General features: G+C 48.6%; 2 protein-coding genes across 7 annotated transcripts; one reads left to right on the forward strand and one right to left on the reverse strand.

Annotated features, from left to right (window-relative positions):
* The first annotated feature begins 12 nt into the window (after positions 1 to 12).
* ALKBH4 (alkB homolog 4, lysine demethylase) lies at positions 13 to 16720 on the forward strand. Of its 6 annotated transcripts, none has more exons than XM_048324934.1 (5): positions 13 to 114; positions 759 to 956; positions 1395 to 1808; positions 1898 to 2069; positions 16482 to 16720. In XM_048324934.1, the coding sequence occupies exons 1-4, from the start codon at positions 13 to 15 to the stop codon at positions 2066 to 2068; spliced, it is 885 nt and encodes a 294-aa protein (XP_048180891.1). In that variant the 3' UTR covers position 2069; positions 16482 to 16720. The 6 variants fall into 6 exon arrangements, with proteins under 6 accessions (XP_048180891.1, XP_048180893.1, XP_048180892.1 ...); XM_048324936.1 differs by lacking the exon at positions 16482 to 16720 and adding an exon at positions 14361 to 15363; XM_048324935.1 differs by lacking the exon at positions 16482 to 16720 and adding an exon at positions 12869 to 14347.
* ORAI2 (ORAI calcium release-activated calcium modulator 2) lies at positions 5022 to 15584 on the reverse strand. Its single transcript, XM_048324937.1, has 2 exons — positions 15357 to 15584; positions 5022 to 9938 (listed from the first exon to the last, which is right to left on the reverse strand). Exons 1-2 carry the CDS (start codon positions 15582 to 15584, stop codon positions 9393 to 9395), a joined length of 774 nt encoding a protein of 257 aa, XP_048180894.1. The 3' UTR covers positions 5022 to 9392.
* Positions 16721 to 23199: the final 6479 nt, after the last annotated feature.

Consider the following 23199-nt stretch of genomic DNA (forward strand, 5'->3'; position numbering starts at 1 on the left):
GCAGCCAGCGGGATGCAGGCGGCAGGCGGCGGCGGAGGGCCGGGCTGCGGCTGCAAGGGGATCCGCTCCTGCCTGCTCTGCGAGGGGCCCGCGCCGGCCGCTCCGCCCCCGCAGGTACCGGGGAGGGGGCGGGCGGCGGGGCGGGGCGGCGGGAGGAGCCGGGGGGCGGCGGGGGGCGCCGGCCGTGGCCCCTCGGGGCGGGGCGGCTGCGGGACCCCCGTGCCCGGAGCGGGGCCGGGGCCCCGGGGGCCGCAGGGCTACACGACGGGGGAAAGGCAGAGCCCCCCCGGCGGTGAACAATTGTGAATTCTTCACCTCAGTAGCGCTCGGAAGCCGAGTCGGAGCTCACCTGGAGCCTCACGTGTTACATTCACATTCCTTTGTTACAGTTTAGCCTTGTGGCCTGCGCGATTTTTATCAACTTTCCTTATTCAACATTTATTGCTATGACAAACCGTATCTCTGCAGCAATACCCACCATTATTCTCCTTATACCTGTGGCGCTGAGGATCATCGGTTCTTGCCTGCCTCTCCAGGATAAAGACATCACTAGGAAAGAAAAGTGGCTTCAAGCAAGCAGCACAGTGATGCTGCAGCTGTAAAAAAAAGAGCAGGGAATAGTTGTTCCCCAAAAGCAGCTGTGAAATTTCTCTTGTCTCCAAGAATCCTGTAGTTTTCATGCTGCAATACCAAGGTTGCAGGGGCAAATAATGGAAATATCTTATTGCTTTTCTTCTTTTCTGTTGATATTTCCACAGGGAGAAGATAATTTCACTTACTGTCCAGCAACAGGCCTAGCTAAAGGAAATGAGCACTCGGAATTTGCTGGCTGGGCATTTCCCTTTCCAGGGGTGTTCCTGGTGGAGGAGTTCATTAGTGAAGATGAAGAGTGTGAGATAGTGGAACTGATGGATCGAGATGACTGGAAACCATCACAGTCTGGCCGAAAGAAACAGGTTGGACTTTAGAAGCACATCTGATCTTAGATCTCTCTGGAAAAGGAAAGCTGTTTTCAGCTAAAACCCAAAATATTGAGATGTTTCATTAAGTGTTTTCCTTTGAAAGCTTTCCCTGAAATCAATGGCAAGAATTACCTGCAGTTAAAATCAACCTATTGCAAAAACACATCATAGCTGCAACAAACAGTATCTGATGGTGTGTGTTCAAGCATTAAAGTTCACACAATCTCCAAGGGAAAGAAATGGGTGTTTAGATTTGGTTTTACTTTATAAATCCAGAGAGATTAATGTAGATTCACTGAGTCCTTTTGCAACCTGGCAACCAGGTCACTGGAAGAGATGAGAACAGAACTCTGCAGGAGCAGCCTCTCAAAAAAGACTTGTCCTAGATTTTCCCTTTACACCAGCTTTTTCCTCCCTCTTCTTTTCCAACAGGACTATGGACCCAAAGTGAACTTCAAGAAACAAAGGCTGAAAGCTGGCAGCTTTACTGGTTTGCCAGGTTTCAGCAGAAAGATTGTGGCCCAGATGAAGGCCTGTGCTGTGCTCAGTGGTTTCTTACCTGTGGAACAGTGTAACCTGGACTACAGACCGGAGAGAGGCTCTGCCATCGACCCCCACTTTGATGACTGGTGGCTCTGGGGGGAGCGCCTGGTCAGCTTGAACTTGCTGTCAAAAACTGTGCTCTCCATGTCCTGCGATTCAGAGGACACCATCCAATTATTTCCCATTTCCAGTAAAGAGGAATTAAGTCCCCCTGGATCTTTCACGCAGACATCATCGTGCAGAAATTCAGGAGAAGGGGGAACCAAGTGCTTTTTGTCCCCAAGGCTGGTTCCGGGTAAGGAGGTGAGTGTGGCCATCCCCTTGCCCCAGAGGTCGCTGGTGGTGCTGCACGGGGACGCGCGGTACAAGTGGAAACACGGGATCCACCGCAGGCACATCGAGCACCGCCGCGTCTGCATCACCTTCAGGGAGCTCTCCGCGGAGTTCAGCGCCGGGGGGAGGCACGAGGAACTGGGCAAAGAACTGCTGCAAGTTGCTCTTTCCTTTCAAGGGAGACCCGTGTGACCACGAGGTTGCGTTTTGTTGGGAGATGTGTAAACTGAGGTATGGAATTTGTATGACTTGGTTTATTTCTGAGGTGGGCGTAAGGAACCAGGTGTGTGCAGAGATAAGCTCAATAAAATGGAAATTTAACAAACAGAAGTGAAAGGGATGGGTTTTGAAGCTTCCTGGCAATGGGAGCTTTTAGGCCAAAGTCAGAAATGAGAGGTTGAATCCATTAGTTATGTTGTAACAAAAAAGCAAACAGCCATTTCCTAAACACTTAAATTAAACCGAGAAACTTAGAAACATTAAACAGAGTTATCAAGCAGCCCTTGACACAAATCCAGCCCAAGCCCTGCCACAGATTTTAAGCTTTCCAGACCCATACTTGATTCTGTCAGACTGGTTTGAATGTTGCACCAAGCCCTGGGGGTACAACTATCTCCTCACCCACCTCAGATAGGTCCTTTAGAGACCAGGTCTCAAGCAAGTATCTCACTAAAGACAGTACAACACACTGAGAACTAATTAAAGTAATTATCTTTGCTGAAGATTCGTGCTCCAGCAATGAGGATTAATCATAAATTTCATGTGTGACCTGTATCTTCTGGGACCAAAGAGCAGCATTTGCAGAGGGCCAGTGCTGACTCTTCGGGCTTGGACAGAGATCAGACCAAAAGCCTGCACAGACTGTGTTATTTTCTGATCATTTGTCATCTCTGAACCCTGCTGTCAGCTCTCAGTAGCAAGAGTCTGATTTTGGGAATTAGCTGGGCAACAGACTGCAACCCTGGCAGCTATCATTTATTTTCCTGGCACCTCCAGCAGTCAGGTTTGAATCATGCCTCGTACCTAAGATTCAAGCAGTCATTTGCAGCAGAAGCTGATCTGAGGCCATCTGTCTGCTCTGAACAAACTTCTGTGCTCTTGAAAATGAAGTTGTGCTGTGGAGGAAGCGTGATCCTTTAATAAACACGACGGTGCCATGAAAGCCCTTCAGCACAGTCACACCTGCAGCAGTAAAACACCACCTTGCCACCACCAGGCAGTGCTGCCTGGCTTTAGTTGGGAAGGAAAGGGGACAGATCTCAGCATCCCTGCACTGCTGTGCTCTGCCCCAGAAGTACTTCCTTGGCACAGTGCACAGGATTTGCTGCACAGTAAAGCACTCCTGCCACAGGCACTGCCCTCTGCTTTGGGCACTGCCAGGGAGGAAGCTCTTCACCCAGGACAGGAATTAGATGGGTCAAGCAGGATATTTTTTATCAGTTTCTGCCCTTTGTGGGCTGCAATGAGCCAGGTTCAGTTTAGTGCTAATTCCAGCAGAGACCTACTAACAGGGCTCCCATGGGAAGTCCCAGACTCCAAACCTCCATCCAGGTGGGCTGGTGAGTGTCATCAAGGAGCTCCAGCAGCAGTTCCAGCAGTCACAGCACATCCCCTCTGATGGAACCTCTTCACTGCAAACACAGACACACAACAGGCAGGCCACACCTGCTCACAGCGAGCTCTGTCCCAGGAAATTCCTCATAGGCTGCAACTGGAAGAAGGTAGATGTAAATTAGATATTTGGAAGAAAATTCTTCCCTGTGAGGGTGATGATGCCCTCGCACAGATTGCCCAGAGCAGCTGTGGCTGCCCCATCCCTGGAAGTGTCCAAGGCCAGGTTGGAGCAACCTGGGATAGTGGAAGGTGTCCCTGCCCACGGCAGGGGGTGGAGGAACTGGATGATCATTAAGGTCCCTTCCAACCCAACCCATTCTGTGATTGTCCACCCCACTCCCAGAAGCAGGGAGTGCTCTGAGAGCAGCAGTTCCTTACCTTTTTCTGCAGCCTGGTGCCCACAGGGCTCAGCACTGTCAGGATGTCCCCAGGACAGCACCTGGAGCTACTGTTGGAGCAGAGGGACTTTGTCCAAGCAGGAGGAGGAGGCTGCCAGCCTGGCACAGACACCCAGGGAGGAAACCCAGCACAGGCTGTCACAGAGAGAGCAAACACTGCACCTGTATCCTCCTCACCCTTCAGTTCCAAGCCTCTCCACAGGCCTGCTCACCATACTGCAGCAGTCAAGTATTGCCATTAATGTTTGGCCCAATTTCCAATGCTCCCTTTTACATTTATATTGTGCTCTCAGGCTGCTAAAACACTTTCTGTGTGTGTCCCTGCTGCTCCATTCTCTCCACAGTGAAAGCAGATGATGGATTCTGATGAATCAGATTGCCACAATAACTTACACAGTGCTAGTTCATTTTGTGCTCTGCATTTGCTGGCTGAATTTTTCTGCCTCGATTGAACTATGCAGGAAGCTGCTGTTCTTGCCAGAAGATTCCAGCTCTTCCTAGCTGATATCTTAAATGTGAAAACAATGCAAATAATCAAATACTGAGCCAAAAAGTGAGGGCTTTTTCTTGGTGTTTTTGAAGTCAAAAACTTATTCTAGTCACTACACAGGCATTGCTGTGCCAGTCTTTTGACATTTTTCACCTGTCAAACAGCCTCTTGGGCATCATCCTTGGATCAAAATGCAATTGCACACCCATCTGTTCAGTATTACTCCTTAAAACTTCATGTACATTCTCTCCCAAAAAGCCAGAAAAAAGTGCCAGAAGATCCTGTTTTGCAGTGTTACAAACTATTAACAATTTAACTGTCAAGTACCATAGAAATCTGAGAAAAGTATAAAGATGTTTTAATCTTAATTAATGAGCGCTTAAAAGTAATTTTGTCCACTAAGCTGGTATTATTAACAGAAGACAATCTTTAATGGTCTTCCTGTTATAGGAGTTCCGGTCACAGCTGTTTGTGACCTTAACCTCCTTGTAAAACATGTGCCAAGACCCAGACCCTCACTAAAAGGAAGTGCATCTAATTGTTATCTCCTTGTGCATTGCAAAAGGAGAACGATAATATCTGACCAAGCTTCTTTTCTCAAAAAGGCAGAATCCAAGTTAACCCATAGAGGATGCTGGAGGACTTGAGCTGCCTTTCAAAAAATCAGTCTGAAATCACCAAGAAGCATAAAACTGAGCAAGTTTATCCAGTTTCTCTCACACAGCTGGACAATAACTGAGATACATTTGTTGTTCTACATTAAATATTGTTCATGCAGAGGTAAAACAAGAATAGGCAAAGCTAAAACACAGATTTTTTTTTTTTTCCCCCTCTTAGCAGTCATGGCTGTCACACCTCTGGGCAGAAAGCAAGCTCCCAGTTGGACACACAAGGATTCAGGGGCATACTCTCCAAATCCAGCCAGTCAATTTTAATTACTGCAACTGCTTTGAGATGGCTGTAGAAGAGAGAGCCTGTGAGTTAATCAGAAAATACCCACCCCGAATTTGAGATTGCAGCTTGAGGGAGTGTTGAGGAAGCTGTCTTAGAAGTTGATGCAATGAGATTTAAAAGATAAGAAATCTACAGCAGCAGGGAAAATCCAAGGCCTTTGGTTTGTTTGTTTGAAGGCAGGAAAAGAGGAGAAAGCACATTGTGAAATCCCCTGGAAAGGCAGGAGGAGCACCTCCACCCCCGAGCCCAGCACAGGTAACCTCGAGGCAAACTGGGATTGCCCATCCCCACATCCCAGAGCCAGGGACCGGAAGGATGTGGAAGGATGTGGAAGGATGTTCACTCTGCAGCTGCACCCACCCCAGTGCTCTCCATAAACACTTCCAGATATCTGAGCGCTTACAGCAGCCCTCCCTGCACCCGGGGCTCTCGCACGGTATCGCTTTCATCCGTCACATGGCCAAATCCAACATTATTCCATCTCTCACCGTTGTAAAGTCTCCCCGAGAGCCTCCTCTCCACTGAAACAGGGAGCCAGGCCTGCCCCGGGGCGATGTTAAAAATAGGGAGATCACAGAGTGAGAGCTGCCACTAAACACGGCAAAGGGAGAACCCGATCCTGCTCCTCCAGCTCGCAGTCGTGCCCCTTCTTTACTCCTGCTAAGAGGGAAAGGGAGAGAGGCATTGCCCTAAACCAAGGCTCAGGAATGATACAAAGAAGTGTTGTTCCCCTGCCCATGAGCGCTCTTTTCCTCCTTTAGGGGGAGCAGGCAGGGTTCCAGGCATTTTTCTGCTGGGCAAACTGTCCAAAAAAAAAAATCTGAAGGAAGACTCAGGACTCTGAAGCAAGATCATGGCTGTCCTGCTGCTAAGCTCCAGTGCAAAAATTGGAGAAATAGTTCAAACAAGGCAATAACTGGCCCAGAGAGCCACAGCCCAAAAGGGGTGAGAATTAGGGCAGCAGCAACCCCAGACTGCAGCAGCCCAGAGCCCAAAGCTGGCACAGAAAGCCAACACACATCCCCAGCTAAGGGTGGAACCCTTGGGAGAAGCATCTCCTTGCAGGCATTGCAGGATTGCAGCCACACAAAACCTGGGACACTCCAAGAATGACAGACAGCCCAGGAACGACAGAGAGGTGACAGCACAGGACAGACGTGGCCAGGCACAGGCAGACAAACCCAGACGTGACACAGAGAGCTGCTGGGACAGCAGTGACAGCGTGGAAAGGCTGGCTTGACTGATGGGAATCCTGCTGACAGCCACGGGGACAGCAGCAGGAGCAAGGAGGATTTTCTGGTGCTGCAGCACAGAAACACCCAGCCAGACAACTACAACACCCCTACTCCTTCCTTTATGGATGAACTCCCGTGGCTGGTACCACAGGTAACCCTTCTGCACCACAGGTCTGGACCCAACAGTGGTGAAAATATAAACAAGTTGTATGAAGAGAGGCAGGAGCAAGAAAAGCAAGTGCTGTTGTTGGGAAAGGAGTTACAGCACAAAGGTGATGGGTAACCTCGAGAATCAAAGAGCAAAAATACCCCCCTGGGCTTCTCATGGAAGGGAGAATTCAGTGCCCAGAGAGATACATGAAACAGAGCTGCAAGCGAAGACAGGAAAGCAAGTTATTAGTCTGGTTTAAGAGCATTTGCCCTTGGGACACCATCCTAAACTGTACCTCAGACTCCCCCCTGGAGTAAGGTGATCCCACTCCAGTCACAGATGTGCTGCCTTGAGACTGATCTTGAATCCAATCCCACCAAAGCCTCAACGAGTTATGCTACAAAGTCAAAGCACAGCTTCCACTGCATTTCTTCATTTGCTGAAGTTCATTACATTTGAAAAAATTAAATGAACGATTTGGCTGTTCCCAAACAAACTGCATTGCTTTTGCAGCACTGTATACACAGGAGGAAACCTTTTAAAGAGATATTGCAAAAATGGTGCAATACTTTCCTCAACAGCCTCCTCAGCCCCTCAGCACACAAAGTCCTACTATTACTGATGTTAAAGGAGAGTGCAAAGTGCAGATGAGAGATTCAGCCCATCTGCTCTGGCTCTGGCCTCACAACAGAAATTCTGTTGGTGGAGGAGCTGACACGTGTAGCACTTGGCAGAAAACTCAACTCTGATTCTGTTGTATAAACCTTTTAATTTTTATTATGGTAAAAAGAGGAGGGAGAGAGGGCAGAGTCCTGGGGAGTTCGTATGAATTTCACGACCACCCCGTTTCCTGGAGGACACTCCTTGTTTTTTGCATATGCACATGAGTACAGATTAGTCATTTAGCACACAAAGACTATTTTCTTTGCTGCACATCAGCCAATATGGTACATGCCAACTGCAGCAAGAACAACAGATGAAAGCCACAGACACAGTGCTAAGCAACTTGTTCAGCAACGCTCGCATTCGCATGTAAACAAAAGAGATGAGAGTTGGTTTCCCAAGGCCCTCGCCAGAGAGGAATATTGGGACAGTCTCACCCTGCTGCCCTGGGGTTTGCGTGTGCTCTCCCTTCTGGGAAGCTGACATGTAATAAACTGCCATTAGAGTCCTCAAATCCCAGTGGAATAAGAGACCAGGGTTAAATAGAACATTATAAACATCCTTAATGATTTCAGAAACCTATAAGGCCTCAGAGACTCTGAAACTGCAGTTCTGGAGTGCAGAGGAGGAAACCAGCACAGGATCAGGGCCAAGAAAATGTGCTTATGCTTCTTGCAGCCCTGTGTGGCAGAAAGCCTGACTTTCCCTTAAAAGAGCTGATGATTGCAAAACACTCTTTTCTTTCCACAAAATTACCAAAAATCATAAAATTGGGGTTTTTTTACAGAAGTTTTCACCCACAAGGATGCTATGGAATTTACAAGCTTCCCTTGCTAAGCAACACAGACATGCAAGTGTCATTGTCTCAGCTGCTGAAAAAAGAAATGAGCTCAAAGGAAAGGGATAGCTCTTTAATGGCACACAGCATTCCTGCCAGATCCAGCTCCATCAGGCTCGCCAGGACAGCTCCAGGTTCCACCAGAGGAGTTATCTGCTTTGGTGGAGGGAGAGGGAAGCATTCATTTCTGACAGAAAAACGCTACAGCCAATTAAAAGAAGAAAAAAAACCAAACCCCAAATGATGAAATAACACAGGACTGGGCTTGTTGTCTCCAGCAAACCAGGCAAAAGGCATTGCAGCAATGCACAAATGAAGAAGACACGGTGGCAGATTTCTACAATACTTGCTGTCACTCCTTTACCTCCTTGAAACTTGCTTTGTTAGTCCTTCAGAGTCTTGTCTCATTAAACTCCCTGTCACTGTTCTGTTTTAAGAATGTCCTTGTTAAAACTAAAACACCTGTAAGCCTTCCCTGGGCACTCTTGCCTCTTATTGGGAAAAAACACATGATCTTGGCACTTACTCAATCTAAAGTGACAGATGCTGCTGAAGAAAGTACGAGAGAACTTCCCAGCCTCCTGCAATTCAAAATTCTACTTCCCAAGCTGTAAAAATATAGTAAAGAATAGCAAGAAAAGAACATAAAAGCTAAGGCTGTTTTGTTTCTGGTTATGTATTTATGGAATACTTGCTTTGGAACAACAGTGATCAACATTCTCAGTTTCTGTTGTGCTTTCCTGGATGTCCTTGAGTCAGCTGCAGGTACCCACATTAACCAGCTCTGCTCTAGGAATGAGCTGCCAGTTAATTGTGGCTGCACTGACAGCCAGGGAGTTCTGACATGTAAGACAGGTCCTACACACACACGCAGACACACAATGGCTTTTGGGACAGCCAATGCAGTTTCACTTTTGGCAACAGAATATTGCATTTGTAAAAGATACAGATTTTTGGCTACCAATGTTAAGGTAGATAAAAGTTTTGACCTTGAACACCACGGCAGTGTCAACTAAAGTACCAAGTGTGTGGGACCAGAATCAGGGCAGAGCCCCCAGCACGTGGAACAGCACAAGAACCCACAGCTAGAAATGGCAGGCAAGTAGCATTTACAGATTTAAGCCTCAAGACAATCCCTCCCTGGTGTGTCTCACCAAGCAGCAGACCAGGTGTTTTGCTCTCAGCCCTGGCTGAGCAGCGTGCAGGCTTTGTCACACCACCTGCATGCCTCTGTCATGCCCATCTAGCTGCACTTTCAGTTTGTGGAGCTCCTCGATCTCCCGGTTGTGCCGCTCCGTTTTGTGCCGCACCAAGGAGCGGTAGAAGTGAATGGTGAAGACGACAAAAATCAGACCCACGGGGACCATGATGATGGTGGACACCAGTGCTGACTGCCACCCTGCGTGGCTGCTGGGCTTCTCCACGTTGGTGGTCTCGTTTTTCAGGATGGAGCCCACCGGCAGGAATTTTATCCAGCACAGGAGCACGACCTCCGCAAGGAAAAGGAGGATTCCCAGGACGGTGGAGAAGCCCCAGGCCAGCTCGATGTAGGGGTGCATGCGCTCATGCGGGGACTCGCTGATGGAGTTCAGGTTGTGGATGTTGCTCACAGCCTCCACATTGGGCAGGATGCAGGTGCTGATGAGGAGGGCAAAGAGGTGAACAGCCACGAGCACCGTCGTGCAGGCGCTGAAGGCGATCAGCAGCATCTGGGGGTACTTGTACTGCACCTCCAGCTGCACCTCCACCATGGCGACCTGGGGAAGGAACAGAGAGCTTGTCAACACCTGCTGGCTTTCCTCTTTTCAAGGCTTTCAGCCAGGAAAGCATCTTGATTCAGGAAGAACACCTAAGGTCAAGTACACACTCCAGAGCTTTCTGGAATGGCAGCCCAGATGGATCACTGCTGTCACCCACGAGGATGCCTGTGCTGCCTGCCTGTGCTGTGGCCCTTCTGAGGCTGTGGTTTTCTCAAAGAACATGTCTCTCCTTGCCACCATGAGCCACAGGACTGCCCCAAACCCAGCACACAACAGAAGGAGCTCATTAGATGCCACATGGGGCTGGGAGGCAGCTGACAGCCTGCTATAACCCACCATCACACCCTCTCCTGCCACTCCTTCCTTGCGGCTGCAGCGCAGGAAGTTTCAACTTCAGGCGTGTAAAGAAAAGCAAAACCAAGCAGCTCCTCTGGCCAGTGGCCAGCCAGGTTTCACTACCCAGCATGGGAAACACACAAGCTACTTTATAACTTAAGTTAGCCCATAGTTAAAATAACTGCCTTCTATTCTCAGAACAGTTTACGTTTGCTTTTATTACAAATATGCCCAGATAAATAACTTTTAAGTTATTTATATCCTCAAATTTCTCCCTTGAGAGGTAATAACTTAGTGATACACTCAGCAGAAGTTGACCGCTACCAACTTATGAGTGTGCTCAGCAACTCAGGAGTCTGCTTCCCAAAAGAAGAGCTATCATACAGCAGGTCTCTTAAGCTTGTTTTATTTTAATCAAATAAAGCTTGAGAAGCAGAATATGTGCAAGAGAGCAGGAGGCTCTTTTGAGATCAGAACTGGAGTCCCCTTAACTGGTTTAGCATAAGAATTTGTACGATTACTTAAGCTACCTATGAAGCAAACCAGTACTTCTGTGTGGCGGCATCCCTGAAAGGACTGCACAAACCTTCTGCTAAGAGAAGCTACAAAAGCAGTGGACAAGACTATCAAACATTCCTCTCTAGCAGCTGGCTTGGATCTGCAGCTGCACTTCATGATTTGCAGGAAAGTTAACTCTCTTGGCAGCAAGGAAAAGCTCTGGTGATCCCAGCTGACCTGCTGCTCCAGCCCAGCACAGCTTGCTGGAAAGAAGGCCCTCTCAAGAACATCATGAGAAGGCAAAGCTTCAAATCTACACTCAATTCTGGGACACAGAAGGATTTGCAGAACTGACTCATGATTACGTTATCCAGACTTCACATGAGACTCCCCTGAGCAGCCATTTCAGGCTCTGTATAATCACCTGCACCACTTGCTCTGGCATTACTTAAAATCATATTATTTAGGCACTGGAAGATTAGGGGTATGCTCATGTAGTCCCTGTTGGAAGCCCTGAAAAGGATTAAAGAGAATGGAAACCAGTTGGCATGACTGCTGCCTTACCTGCATTTGCTCTGAAGCCCATCAGATCACAGTCAAGTCTGAACACATTTACCAGCAAACAAGATACAACACGTGTGGAAAATGGTCAATCTCTGCAAGTCTGGATTTTGTAGCTACATCAACTATTTAAGATATTGGAGACACGAAAAATACTGTGACAGTTCTTGGGCATTCCCAGCCTTCTGTTCTGATCATGAACACGTTGGGGTTTTCCCTTTGTTTGTTTGTTTTCATAGGCTCCTGGTTGCAGTTTACAGTAGTTCTTGTTGTACATCAGAGAAAATCCTAACACAGGATTGGCTTCACTATCAATTGCAAGGTCAATTAATTAGAACACATTTCATGTTGCCTTGTGTATGTTCCCTTTGCAGTTCCCCCTATACTGATTTGAGAGGGAGGAGATCAGACTTATTCTCTGCTTCACTGTACAATGAATTTGTACAGCACTGTGGTTGCCAGTCACGCCCCATCAGCCAGGAAAACCTGCAGGTACATTGTTCATTATGGGGTGCTGTAATAGCCAGAGACACGGCTGAATGGGAATTGTACCTGCATGTCCAATTTATAGCTTTATATTAAAGCTGAAAGCCTGGCTGATGTCAACATATCAATTTCTGCTTGTTATCCTTCACATGAGCAGCACTTCTCAGCTAATTGGATGTTTCCTCCCAGACTAACCTATTCCCCAGGGCAAGCTTCAGCTGTGCAATGTGATGAATTTTTAACACTGACTGATGGCTCAGTAAGAGGTATTTCAGGGAAAAACATCAACAATCCAGATAGGGCAGCAAGGCAGAAAAACAGTTCATTTAACCCACTCAAGTACTGAAAAAGTGAGTGAACTCTTATTGCTCTACCCAGCACAGGCTGTCATGTCATTCCCTGACCGGGATAAGAGAAAGAGGACAAGCTGACATAACCCATTTAAAAATCATTAAATATGCTGCCTAGCCTGTAAAACTATTAATATGTCATGTTTGATACAATTATACTCTTCCATGTAATAGCCCCCTTTATTTTAACCTCTTCCCAGAAGCAACTTTGCAAGGCTGAGCTCTCTGACAAGCCATGGAATATTTCAGCACAGGCTTAATTTTAAGCTTGAGAATCACCCAGCTGAACTCCAGAATTACAGGATCAAGTGCTTACAACATTTTAGAATTAAACTGCAATTAAATACATGCAATAATGGTGGGTTTTAGACCAGTATAACTCAGACTGTCCACAACAAAGATGTAATCTATCTTGAGAAATTTAGACCAGGACAGATAATATCAGGCAAAAGGGTGACAAATGGCTTAACATAAACCATGACACATTCACACAGATGGTTTGGCAGACTGTAAAAACAATCGCTCCAGTAGATCTGTTGGCATTTTTGTTTTGTTTTGGTTTTTTTAATCAAATACATATCCTGTAGCAATTGGACAAGTATTGAGAAGATGGATTAGCAGTAATAGCTCTTATTTCCATCAGGAAAATTATTAAGGAGGTTTCCTAAGCTCCCTCTAAATTTCCTTTATTTGTAGCCTCCTCGAGGCAGATACAGCTTCCCTACAACCCACCTCCAAGCAAACCTGGCATTGGAATGACCCACATCCTCCTGACCTGCCCAGTGCTCTGCCAGAAATACCAGAGATGATAATGAGGAAGGTTTGCATCATTCTGCAGCCTGTCCAGAAGGAGCTGGATCAGAGCCACCGCCTGTTGATTGAATGTCCATCAGCTCACAATAATTTCAGCCAATACAGAACAAGCTTGCATCAAACACACTGACAGGGAATTAAATAAAGCAATAGCCAAGCCCTGCATGACATTTGTTTATGTAGTTAAATGCACTCGAGGCTTTGGGGAAACTATTTAATAGAATCACAGAATGGTTCAGACGGGAAAACACCTTTAAGATCACAGAATCCAACCACTACACCAGCACTGCCAAATCCACCACTAAACCGTGTCCCTAAGTGCCACGTCTACACATACTTATCTCTAAATAACTTCTCTTCTTTCATCGATAGCCAAAGAGGTGCTCTTATTAGAGAGCAAACATCCGTGTACTAAATACCTAAATACCTGCATGCCAAACTACCAGTGGAGAAATGAGCCAGTAGGAACAAATACCTCAGCTTTCCAATCAGCTGGGGGAAAAGCTTGCTAATAAAGAGAATTCCTTTTTGCAAGAGATTTTTTTTCTAAGTTACTGATTTCAGGTCTATTTCTTGTGTTAGGCCAGGGAGCATAATTAACATCACTTACACCTGTGTATATTCAACTGCACTTTAAACAGTTCAAAGAGAATGTAAAACCAATGGTTAATTTTGTGGGTTTGCCAAAGACTTTCAGCAACTTTCTGCTGTGAGAGTTGAGAAAGCGTGCTTTGTTCTCAGAGATGTGGTTCGGCCCTGCAGTGTGGGTGGGCTGCAAGCCCCCGACTCCCAGTAGTGCCAGTGATGCCAGTGACAGCACACCCCAGCACAGACACCTTGTGTGACCACGCTGGTAGGTCAGTCCCCAGCAATACAAAATGTTAATTTAATAATCATGTTAAAGACAACAGTCACAACAGGACTCCAGCAATCAGGAGCACACAGGGCATGCACATAAGAGGATTTTTAGAGTAAGCAAACTCCTGAGTGAGAGAAGTCTACAGGAGAGCACCCAGCTTTCTCAAAAAGAGGAGGGAGGGACCTTCTGCCCCTGCAGCACACAAGTTTGGTTACAAATCAACACAGACTTTGTGAAAAGTTTTTAAGAGCATCTTTTGCACACAGCCAGAGAGTGGAGAGCAATGACAAAGCAACTGAGTACCCTGTCCCCACTCCAGCCTGCTCCCACTGAAACCCCCACCTGCAGCTTTCCAGCTTCACTTTGGGTGACCAACTTCATCATCCCAGACTGTCGTAATGTTATGGATGATTCATGATCTGGGGGGTTGGGGGAGGAAAAAGCAGCGGAAGAAGCTAAAATAAAGCAAGAAAGGCTATCTGGAAAGTTCTTGAGATCTATCTTTTCCCCCCACAGCTTCTGAGCTGCAGGATGAAACATCTTCACATCATGTCCCATGCCACCCAGGCATTGCCCTCTGCCCCTCTGCTGACAAACCTCGGGAACAACCAGACCTGCCCATTTCCTGAACAGGAAACCTCCCCCAAACTGGTTTCATTCTCACTCCCAGTAAGCAAAAGCAGAGGGGAGATGAAGGGGCTCACACTGACACAGCATGGTGGTGTTTTAACACACAGCTCAGACAGGCCTGAGCACTGGACCACTGACTGTGTCAGTCTTGTTTATTTGCTCACTCCTGACATGGTTCTGACCTATGCAAATTGCTTCCAAATAACACCCAAGTGCTGCACAGCGGAAAGCAAGCACCAGGGATCACTGCCAATAGGCAGCACTGACAAAAATATACCAGGTTTGGCTCCCTGAAGGCTGCAGAGCCCTCTGACACCAGGTCTGAGGCTCAGGGCCTCTTCTCACACCTCAGTGGTACAACACGATCTCCCTGATCACGCTATGCAAACTTCACTTTGGCAAACTGTGAGCCAACCTTCACCTTATTTTAGACACCATGACCTGAGAAAACACACAGAGAAATTAAAATAACGTTCAGGACCACAGCAACCACAGGGGCCTGAAAGTGCTCCACGCCCAAGAGCAGCCTCGAATGAAGGCAGCCAGCACCGGACAGCCTCGGGGCCAAAGGAGGTCCTGGATTGATTAGCAATGCTGTTGGAGCACTTAGGATCAGCTGCAGGTAGGGGATTAGTATTTTTAAAGGGCTGACTTGGGAGTGTGTGGGTTGGAGCTGTTAGACAGCTCACTTATCCCTGCTGCAGTGAGACAGCCAGCTTCAAACTTTGCAGCAGCAGCCAAACAGAAGCTCCCAAGGCGGATGCATCTTGTCTCTTCAGGAAACAACTGCCTGCTTCTTCCCAGGAGGAAAACACTGATTAATAGTTGATTTTAGGGAACCCAAAAACCTTCACAGTTCAAAAATCTATAAAACACACATACCATTGCAAATCCAGAGAGCAGAGCAGAGGTTCTGCTGGAGGCTTTCAGCTTGGCTCGGCTCAGGTACAGTTTTCTCCAGGAAAGAGCTTGAACAGAGTGGTGGTTGGATGTGACCAATTCCAGGTAGCTGCGCCGGACCCAGTCCCGATAATCCATGCCCTTTGTGCCAGGCTCAGAGCAGCAAGCAGGAGTGGACGGATCCACCGGAACATTTAATTCAGAACTCATGATGAGAGAAATGCTGAGGGAACAAAACAGTCATGTTCAAGAGGGGGTGGTGGACAGGATGAGCATCAACTACTGGAAAAGCTACAGCTGAACAAAGTTGCCCTTGGTCAGTGAAAAATGATGGACCAAATAACAAAGACAGAACTGAGAAAGGACCATCCATAATGGCCAAAAATGACCACGAGAACTAGGAAAGATAACAAAGGTACACCCGGGAACTACTGCAGCAGGAATTAAGGAAGGCTGCATAGCATCTGGATTTTCATTTCAGATCAGGCACCTCAACTTTGCCCTTTAATTCCTTCTCACTAATAAAAAAGTGTTTTACATAAATACACTTAGCCCCCATCTTATCTTTGTTCTGAGCTGACAGTTCATTTCCCAGAGCATCATGGACCGGCTCCAAATGCATCTCCTTAGAGTACCAAAGTAACACCAGTTCAGGGAGTCACTTTTTGCTCCTTTGGAAACCATTCCTCCTGGGTTACAACGTGCGGTGTAACCAAACCATGTATTCTACTCCCATCTACATTATTCCTGATGAACAGTTAATGGTCGTTTGCAGGAGCTGCACAGTGCACCACCGACCCCCCAGGCTGCAAGTTGGGTGTTAGATAAGGAAAGGAGGCAAACGCTGCATGGCAGGGTGGTGTTTCTTTGTCTTCACAAATTGATTAACTCAGCCATGATAACCACACCCAGCCCAAGGGGGTCATCCCTGCCAATGGGCCATAATGGCTCAACGGCACGAATGAGCAGCTGTAACGACCTAGGCCATAAAGGACTCCCCAAAATATCCTGTGACTCATAGGATCACATCATTCCATTGTGAAATTCCCCGCCCTGGGGGAGGTACTGAACCTTCCCGCCTGAATCTGACTGTATGTATGTATTTAGGGACTTGAACACAACCACCACTGGACATCCAGAGGAGGACCCGAACTTCCACAGGAGGGCCAGACCATCCACAGGACCACTACTTTCGACAAGACTGCAACCATCACTTCAACAGCACTGCAACCACCACCCTGACTAACAGGGGCCACGTTGTATTCTGACTTTGTGGGTTTAAGTCTGTTTTTCTGTATCATTGCACCTATTGTAATCTTTCTATTAAATTGTAACTCCGACCTGAAGTCTGTCTCAAGGTATTTGTGTGTAATTTCTCCCACTGGTTTACTTTCAAACCAACACACCAGTTTTTTTCAGTTAAAGCATTGCTCATCACAGCTCAGTTTAGATGGGCACAGTTCTCCCCCAAACTCCCACGATAAGAACAGAGCTGAATGCTGTGTAGGGTTAACAAATGAACTTCCCAAGCTTTTGCAGTGGGAAGTTAAATTTCCTGAGCTGCTCACACTCCATTTATCAGCCACATCTGACCAAGAATCCTGTTCCCTTACTTCCACCAGCAGCTCTGAGCAGAGGGAAAGGAAAAGGCAATTCCAAGGGGAAAAGCGAGCTGCTTCCAGGAAATTCTATAACGTTTGGATTCAAGGGATTACACTGAGAAATGTATGAAAGCAGCAAGAATATTCCAGGTGGTGGATGCCTTACACCACCATGTCCCCAGGCTGCTGCCAAATGGCTGTGGTGATGCCCAGACACAGAACAACATCCATGAAATGTTTTGTGCAAAAATTTCCCACTCTGACAGACATCTGAAACCAACTCAGCCTTCCAAAGAATGGAAACCACGATTCTTTGTTTAATCCCCTCACTCACAACTCCGCCACTGAGCGCTGTGGTGGTGGCAGACAGAGACACCAGAGCAGCACCTTCTGGCTACAGAACACTCACCAGCTCCCAGGAGGAGATGCTGCCCAGAATCACACCTGGTGTGTGGCACTAATTAGTCCCAGCACCACCTCTCAAGGTCACAGGCACCTTTCAGCCCTGCCTGCATCCCCCCAGCTCCCCATGTACAGGGGCCACATGGGGACAGCTAATAAAGCCATGACTGCTGGGAGACTTGGAGAAGTGGCAAAGATCAAAAGGACATACACGGCCCACAACTCTGAATGCTGTTTCTAAAAGGGAAGGAAGCTGTTTCAGGCACAATAACAAAGATTAGCAAATAAGGCACTGCAGGTCCAAGATTGTCCCTCCTGAACACGGGGGGGCTTTCAGGTTCCAGCTCCCTCAGACATAACAAGGATGGCAGCACAAGATGATTCCTGAGCAGGTTTTGAGAAGGCCATTATTACAGCCCCTGGAACACTCCAGGGAAGTTCCTGACCTGCTCAAGTTTTCAAAATATTTAAAAGTAACAAAAAGCCCCCCCCAAAACAAACAAACAAACAGAAAGGCAATAATAGAACATTCACGCCATAATAAAAACAAGAAGAGAATGAATAACGGGGACAAACCTTCCTGCTTGATCTGTGTTTCCAGAAAAGACAAGAATCACCTATTTTATAGAATAAAAAAGCCTCCTGGGAGGACTGGAGGAAGACGCAGTCTGTGAGCAGCAAAATTATGATGCTGTTTCCTGTGACAACATCCTGTGTGGATCCTGCAATGTATAGCGTGGAGTGAATTCAGTCACTTTGTCCCCAGCTGGGACAGTGATGGCCTCTACTCTGCCATTTATTTTCACAAAATACTTAGGAAGTTTCTATGTAGGAAACTTTGACCCCTGGGACAAATTCCATTAAAAAGACAAATGAATTCAGAGGTTACAGAGAGAGGGCAAGAGAACCCAATCACATCTCCTTCTTTCCTTAAAAAAATAAGCTAAAAATACCACAAGGCTGAATTTTCACTCTGCAGCAGCTCAAGAGACGTTCTCAAGTAAGTAAACAGCTTCAGAATAAAATCCATAAACACAAATGTAACCCAAACAAGCAGTGCCAGGAAGTCAAACTCACCTTGCTGGCTATGGACATGGAGGGACTGGGTGGAAGGCTCCAAGGGCTGAAACACAAGACCAAAGAAGCATTTTACATGTGCTGTAGCTGGAGCAGTTTTACTCTGGAAATACTTTTCAGCCTTCATCTGCATCAGGAAAGGCTTATTCTGGAGATTTCACCTTTCTGCCTTGCAAAGTTAAAGGTTTAGGATACTTGTTCTTACAGAAATAACTATCCTACAGGGTTTGACTGCACAGGGCTGCTGAGTTCCGGATGGGGAATGAGGAATTCTCCAGGAGACCTTTTCCTCAGGCAGCCCTGGCAGAGTCCATCCCAGCTGTGTCTTCACTCACTTCCACTGCACCACCAACGCATCTGACCCCACTTCATCTCGCACTGGTAGGACAGAAAGCTCTCTGTGATGGCTCCCTTATGTTGATTTTCCTAACCTGCCAAGTGCTGTCCTTTGGAAAACGGAAAGCTATTACCTCCTCACATCTCAGGGCATGTGTGGGGATTTCTCCACAGCTGGGAATGAAGCCGACACCACCAGGGCCGAGTTGTGCGGATCCCCCTCCCACCACTGCCGTGCTCAGTCGCCCACAGAGCCACTGTCTGCAGCACTGGCAGCTCCTCTGCCTGGTTTTGGGATGCCAGCCCCTTCCCCAGTTCCAGGTTTCTGCCCCACATCCCCAAACTGTGCGTTTGTGCCAGTCCCTTCCTTCCCTGTCTAACATTGTTCAAGCCCCTGCAGACCACGGCTAAACCAAATCCCAATCCCTGCTACTCCACCCCCATGAGCTCAAGCCCTCTTTGCCGTGGGAAACCCCTTGCTATGTTCTCTTCTGGCTTGGGACTCCCCCAAGCAGCACCCCTAGGGTGTCAAGAGTACCCAGGCAGGGTGTGAACACTCCATAGCTGTGACCACCCTTGTGGGAGCAGGGGATCACCTCTCAGGCAGGATGTGATGCCCCGGTCCCACCACCACAGCCGGGATCTTCCTCACGGGGCACTGCCTGAGCAGGGGATTTCTCCTCCTCCTCCTCCTCCCCAGCCACCCTCAGCACACCCTGGGCAGGAGGTGATCCCACACAGCGAGGATCTCCCCTCCAACGGCAGCCTCAAACAAGGGATCCCTCAAGCCAGGATGAGAATCCCTCCCAGCTAGGACCTTTCCCTCCACAGGCAACCTGGACAGAGGATCTTTCCTAGGCAGGATGCAACCTCCTACCACTGCATCCCGATCCAGCGTCCCAAGAATCCTCCACAACTCCTCAGGCAGGATGGGACCCAATCCCTCGATTCCCTCTTCCAAAAGCACCCTGGGGCAGGGGCTTCCCGCACCGTATGATGGAGGTGTCTCCCCCACAGCACTCCAGAGAAAGGGATCCCTGTCCGGATATATCCCACGGCAGCTGGCCTGCCTTCTGCCTCCCACGGCACTTCCAAAGCACTGCCGGCTAGGACGGGACCCCCTTCTCTGCGCACAGCGGACCCTTCCCATTCACCCTGTCCAGGTGCAGCGGAGTGCCCCCAGCCAGGCAGGATGAGGCGCGAACCCCACCACCACCACCCCGGCACGGGATGCCCCCGGCCGGGCAGGACGAGGCGCGTCTCCCCCACACCGCCCCGGGCAGGGGAATCCCTGTTCAGGCAGGATGAATCCAGCTCCCCCCACAGCACCCCGGGCAGGACGAGACCCCCTCCTCCCGCAGCCCCGCGGGCAGAAGATGCTCCCACCTCTGCAGGACGAGTGCCCCACACCCCAAACACGCCTGAGGGGACGCCGCCCGCTGCCCCAGAGCGCGGGCCCCGCTGGGGATGAGCCCCCTGCGGACGGGATGCGGCCTCAGGGGCGGGCCGTGTCTCACCGCGCTGCCGTCCGGGGGCCGTGCCAGTAGCCCCGGGAGAGGGACCGGGAGCGGGAGCGGGAGCAGGAGCGGGATCGGGAGCAGGAGCCGGAGCCGCCTCCGCCGCTGCCACGGCAACGCCGGGCACCGGCCACGTGACCCGCAGGAAACGGGGGGGGCAGCGCCGCCACGCCCCCGCACGTGACCGCCCGCTCATTGGCCCGCGGCCGGAACGGCCACGCCCCCTCGGCGGCGGGGGCGGGGCCTGGGGACACGACCCCCGCCCGCCCCCGACCCGCAAGGGCCGGCGCCCCCCGCCCCTCCCGGGGAGCCGGGGCCACGCTCGTCCCCTGCGCCCCCGGGGGAGCCGTTCGGGGGGCCTGGGGGTCTCACGAAACGGGGGATGGGCTCAGCGGTTATAGAGGAAGGGCATCCCCCCGGCACGGAGCCGCTCCCGCAGCGCTCGGGAGTCCCGCTGTGAGCATGCATCTGTGGGGGGGGAAAAAAAAAAAAAATCAGGTCTGCGGATCCCTAAAGTCGCGATCGGGCTGAAACCCACCCACTGGGTAAAGGTGTTAGTGGGTCTGGACCTTGCGTTATCTCTAAATCTTGCCACAGAGAAGGTATTGGTGCAATGGGATGCAAATGTGCTTTTATTACAATTATTAATTATACAGCAAAAAGTCGCCACTTACATAAGTCAAAAGGCAGCGCTGCTCTGCCTCCGCCGGGCTGAACCTCCTCCGGCTGAGCACAGGCTCCCTGCGAATCCCGACTGCTATCTCCCTGCACTCCTCCGCTATTGACTCAGCAGGAAATCCTGTATAAACCCATCAAAAGGATAGGGACAGCCTTATGGGAAAGAGAGGGAGTTCCTTCCCTGGAAATGAGATAAAGAAAATGCTGAAAGGCAGCACAATGGGTCAGCTTTATCACAGGGTAATCCCATCTTCCTGAATTCCATTCTGCCTGGGGGAGGGAACAAAGGAAAACAACTCTTAAAAGGCTAATAAAGAGACAGATACGTGTTATCCTGAGTGTGCTTTTCACCTCTGAGAGCAGGAATACCCCTGCTCGGTTTCAGCACTAACACTGCTGTCTCTCGGGGTCCCACACACGCACATACACGAGTAGAAATGGAACAGAGCAAACTTTAGCCCTTGAGGGTTAATCTCCATCAGAGAAAGGAGAAGGACTCCTCTAGAAAACAACCCAGAGCACGAATTTAGTGTAAGCAGGTCAAACTCCTTGGCAGTTTCAAGCCTGTAAGTTATTACCGCTTTGTTGGAGCCCTATTTGGAATAGGAAGCAGTTGTAGAGTTGTTCCTGATTTTACTATGCACGGGAGCACTTCCCCTTTTCTACTCCATGGATGACGTTTTCTCCGTTTTGAGGTCACATCACATTTGCATTTTATTCTAAACGAAGAAACATCCCTTGAAACCTCCCTTTGAAGTGCTTTGTATTCTCAACGAGCTCGTACTGCCACAAACAACCACAACGCGGCGGAGTGTTTATGGGAATTCACAGCTACACCTACCAAATACAGCTCCTACTGCTACACTCAGCCACCCCGGCGAGACAGAGCGTGAGGCAGATCCCACCTTCACCAACATGCTCTCTGCTGTTTACAGATTTCACCTACGAACTCGGCATTCCCAGAAAACAGAGCATGAATAATTCAGCGCGGGTAACGGTGGCGTCTTAGGGAGGCAGGATGAGGCCACACAACCTGAATTTGTTCAATCACCAGGACAAACTCGAGTTCACCTTCCTCATGGCTGAGGGAAGCGTGTCCTCACTCAGCAGCATCTGCTCTGCTTAATGCAGAACAGCACTTACTCAGCTCAAAGACCTGACAAGCTCAGAGGCAGAACATCTTTATTTGTGAGACTCTCGGTTCTTCTCTGCCCATAAAAAACCCCTCACGTTTTTATGGCTCATCCTACAACACAGTATCCATAGGGTCTGCCTGCCCTAAGGGGGATGCACGTGAAGCAATGCTCATAAATAATCTCTCCACAGGGAAAATGCCAGCTGCAGAACATCCGTCCTGTATCTGAATGAAACACTGCCACAGCTTGCAGCACCTGCCCCTGTGGAGATTGAGCAGAAAACAGTTCCATGCAGATCTCTAACCTGGGGGGCAGAGGGGATGTGGACCTTGCAGGTCAGAAGTTACCCACCTCTGAAGCCCTTGGGTATGTACAGGGGAACTAAACACAAACATCACTTGCAATTGGTCACATCTGCTTCCCAGCCACCACAGTAACACCACTGAGAAGCCATTACATAAAGCCAGCTCAGACAAAATGCAGGATTTCTGGCAGCACTATTCAACAAAGGCGAAATCTAAAAAGAGATTCTCTCTTTTTACTGTTTTTGCTTAAAATAATTTGGCATTAACCAAGGCTTGAGAAGAAGTAGCACCGCATTCTGGATGCAAGGCTCTGGGATGAGCACGTCTGAAAGCCAGCAGGCACTTCTAATTAAAGATACACTGAAGAGACAAAAACCAGAGTTACAAGTAAAACCACCACTGCATACGCTTTTCATTGAAGCACCAATAAGTAAATATATAGAGAGATGTTATGATTCCTACCAGGGAATCCAAAGTGCAAAGCAGAGAGCTCAAGCAGAGAGAAAGGCAGGTGTCATTACAGGAAGCTGAGCACAAGCAAAATGATTCCATTCCAAGCCTTTCTGCCACAGGATTCAGAGGCTTTACACACAATCTTTGGGAAAAGGTATTGTTCCAATTCAAAAGCAAAAAGTAAGTGACATGCAGCTAACACCTTTTCCATATTTTCATGTGTGCCACATTACTTGATCTCTTTGTCCCTTCCTGCAGCACTGCAGCATCTCTTTATTTTACTGAAATCCTCTTCCAAAAATAAAAAAATAGAAGACAGA

The sequence above is a fragment of the Corvus hawaiiensis genome, chromosome 20, assembly GCF_020740725.1.
Source record: "Corvus hawaiiensis isolate bCorHaw1 chromosome 20, bCorHaw1.pri.cur, whole genome shotgun sequence".
Lineage (NCBI taxonomy): Eukaryota > Metazoa > Chordata > Aves > Passeriformes > Corvidae > Corvus > Corvus hawaiiensis.

Coding starts and splice junctions, on each gene's coding strand:
- ALKBH4 (XM_048324932.1), top strand. CDS start 13: ATGCAGGCGGCAGGCGGCGGCGGAGGGCCGGGCTGCGGCTGCAAGGGG. Junction 115..758: donor CGGCCGCTCCGCCCCCGCAG/GTACCGGGGAGG, acceptor ATATTTCCACAG/GGAGAAGATAATTTCACTTA. Junction 957..1,394: donor AGTCTGGCCGAAAGAAACAG/GTTGGACTTTAG, acceptor CTTTTCCAACAG/GACTATGGACCCAAAGTGAA.
- ORAI2 (XM_048324937.1), bottom strand. CDS start 15,584: ATGAGTTCTGAATTAAATGTTCCGGTGGATCCGTCCACTCCTGCTTGC. Junction 9,939..15,356: donor TGCTCTCTGGATTTGCAATG/GTATGTGTGTTT, acceptor TTCCTTCCCCAG/GTCGCCATGGTGGAGGTGCA.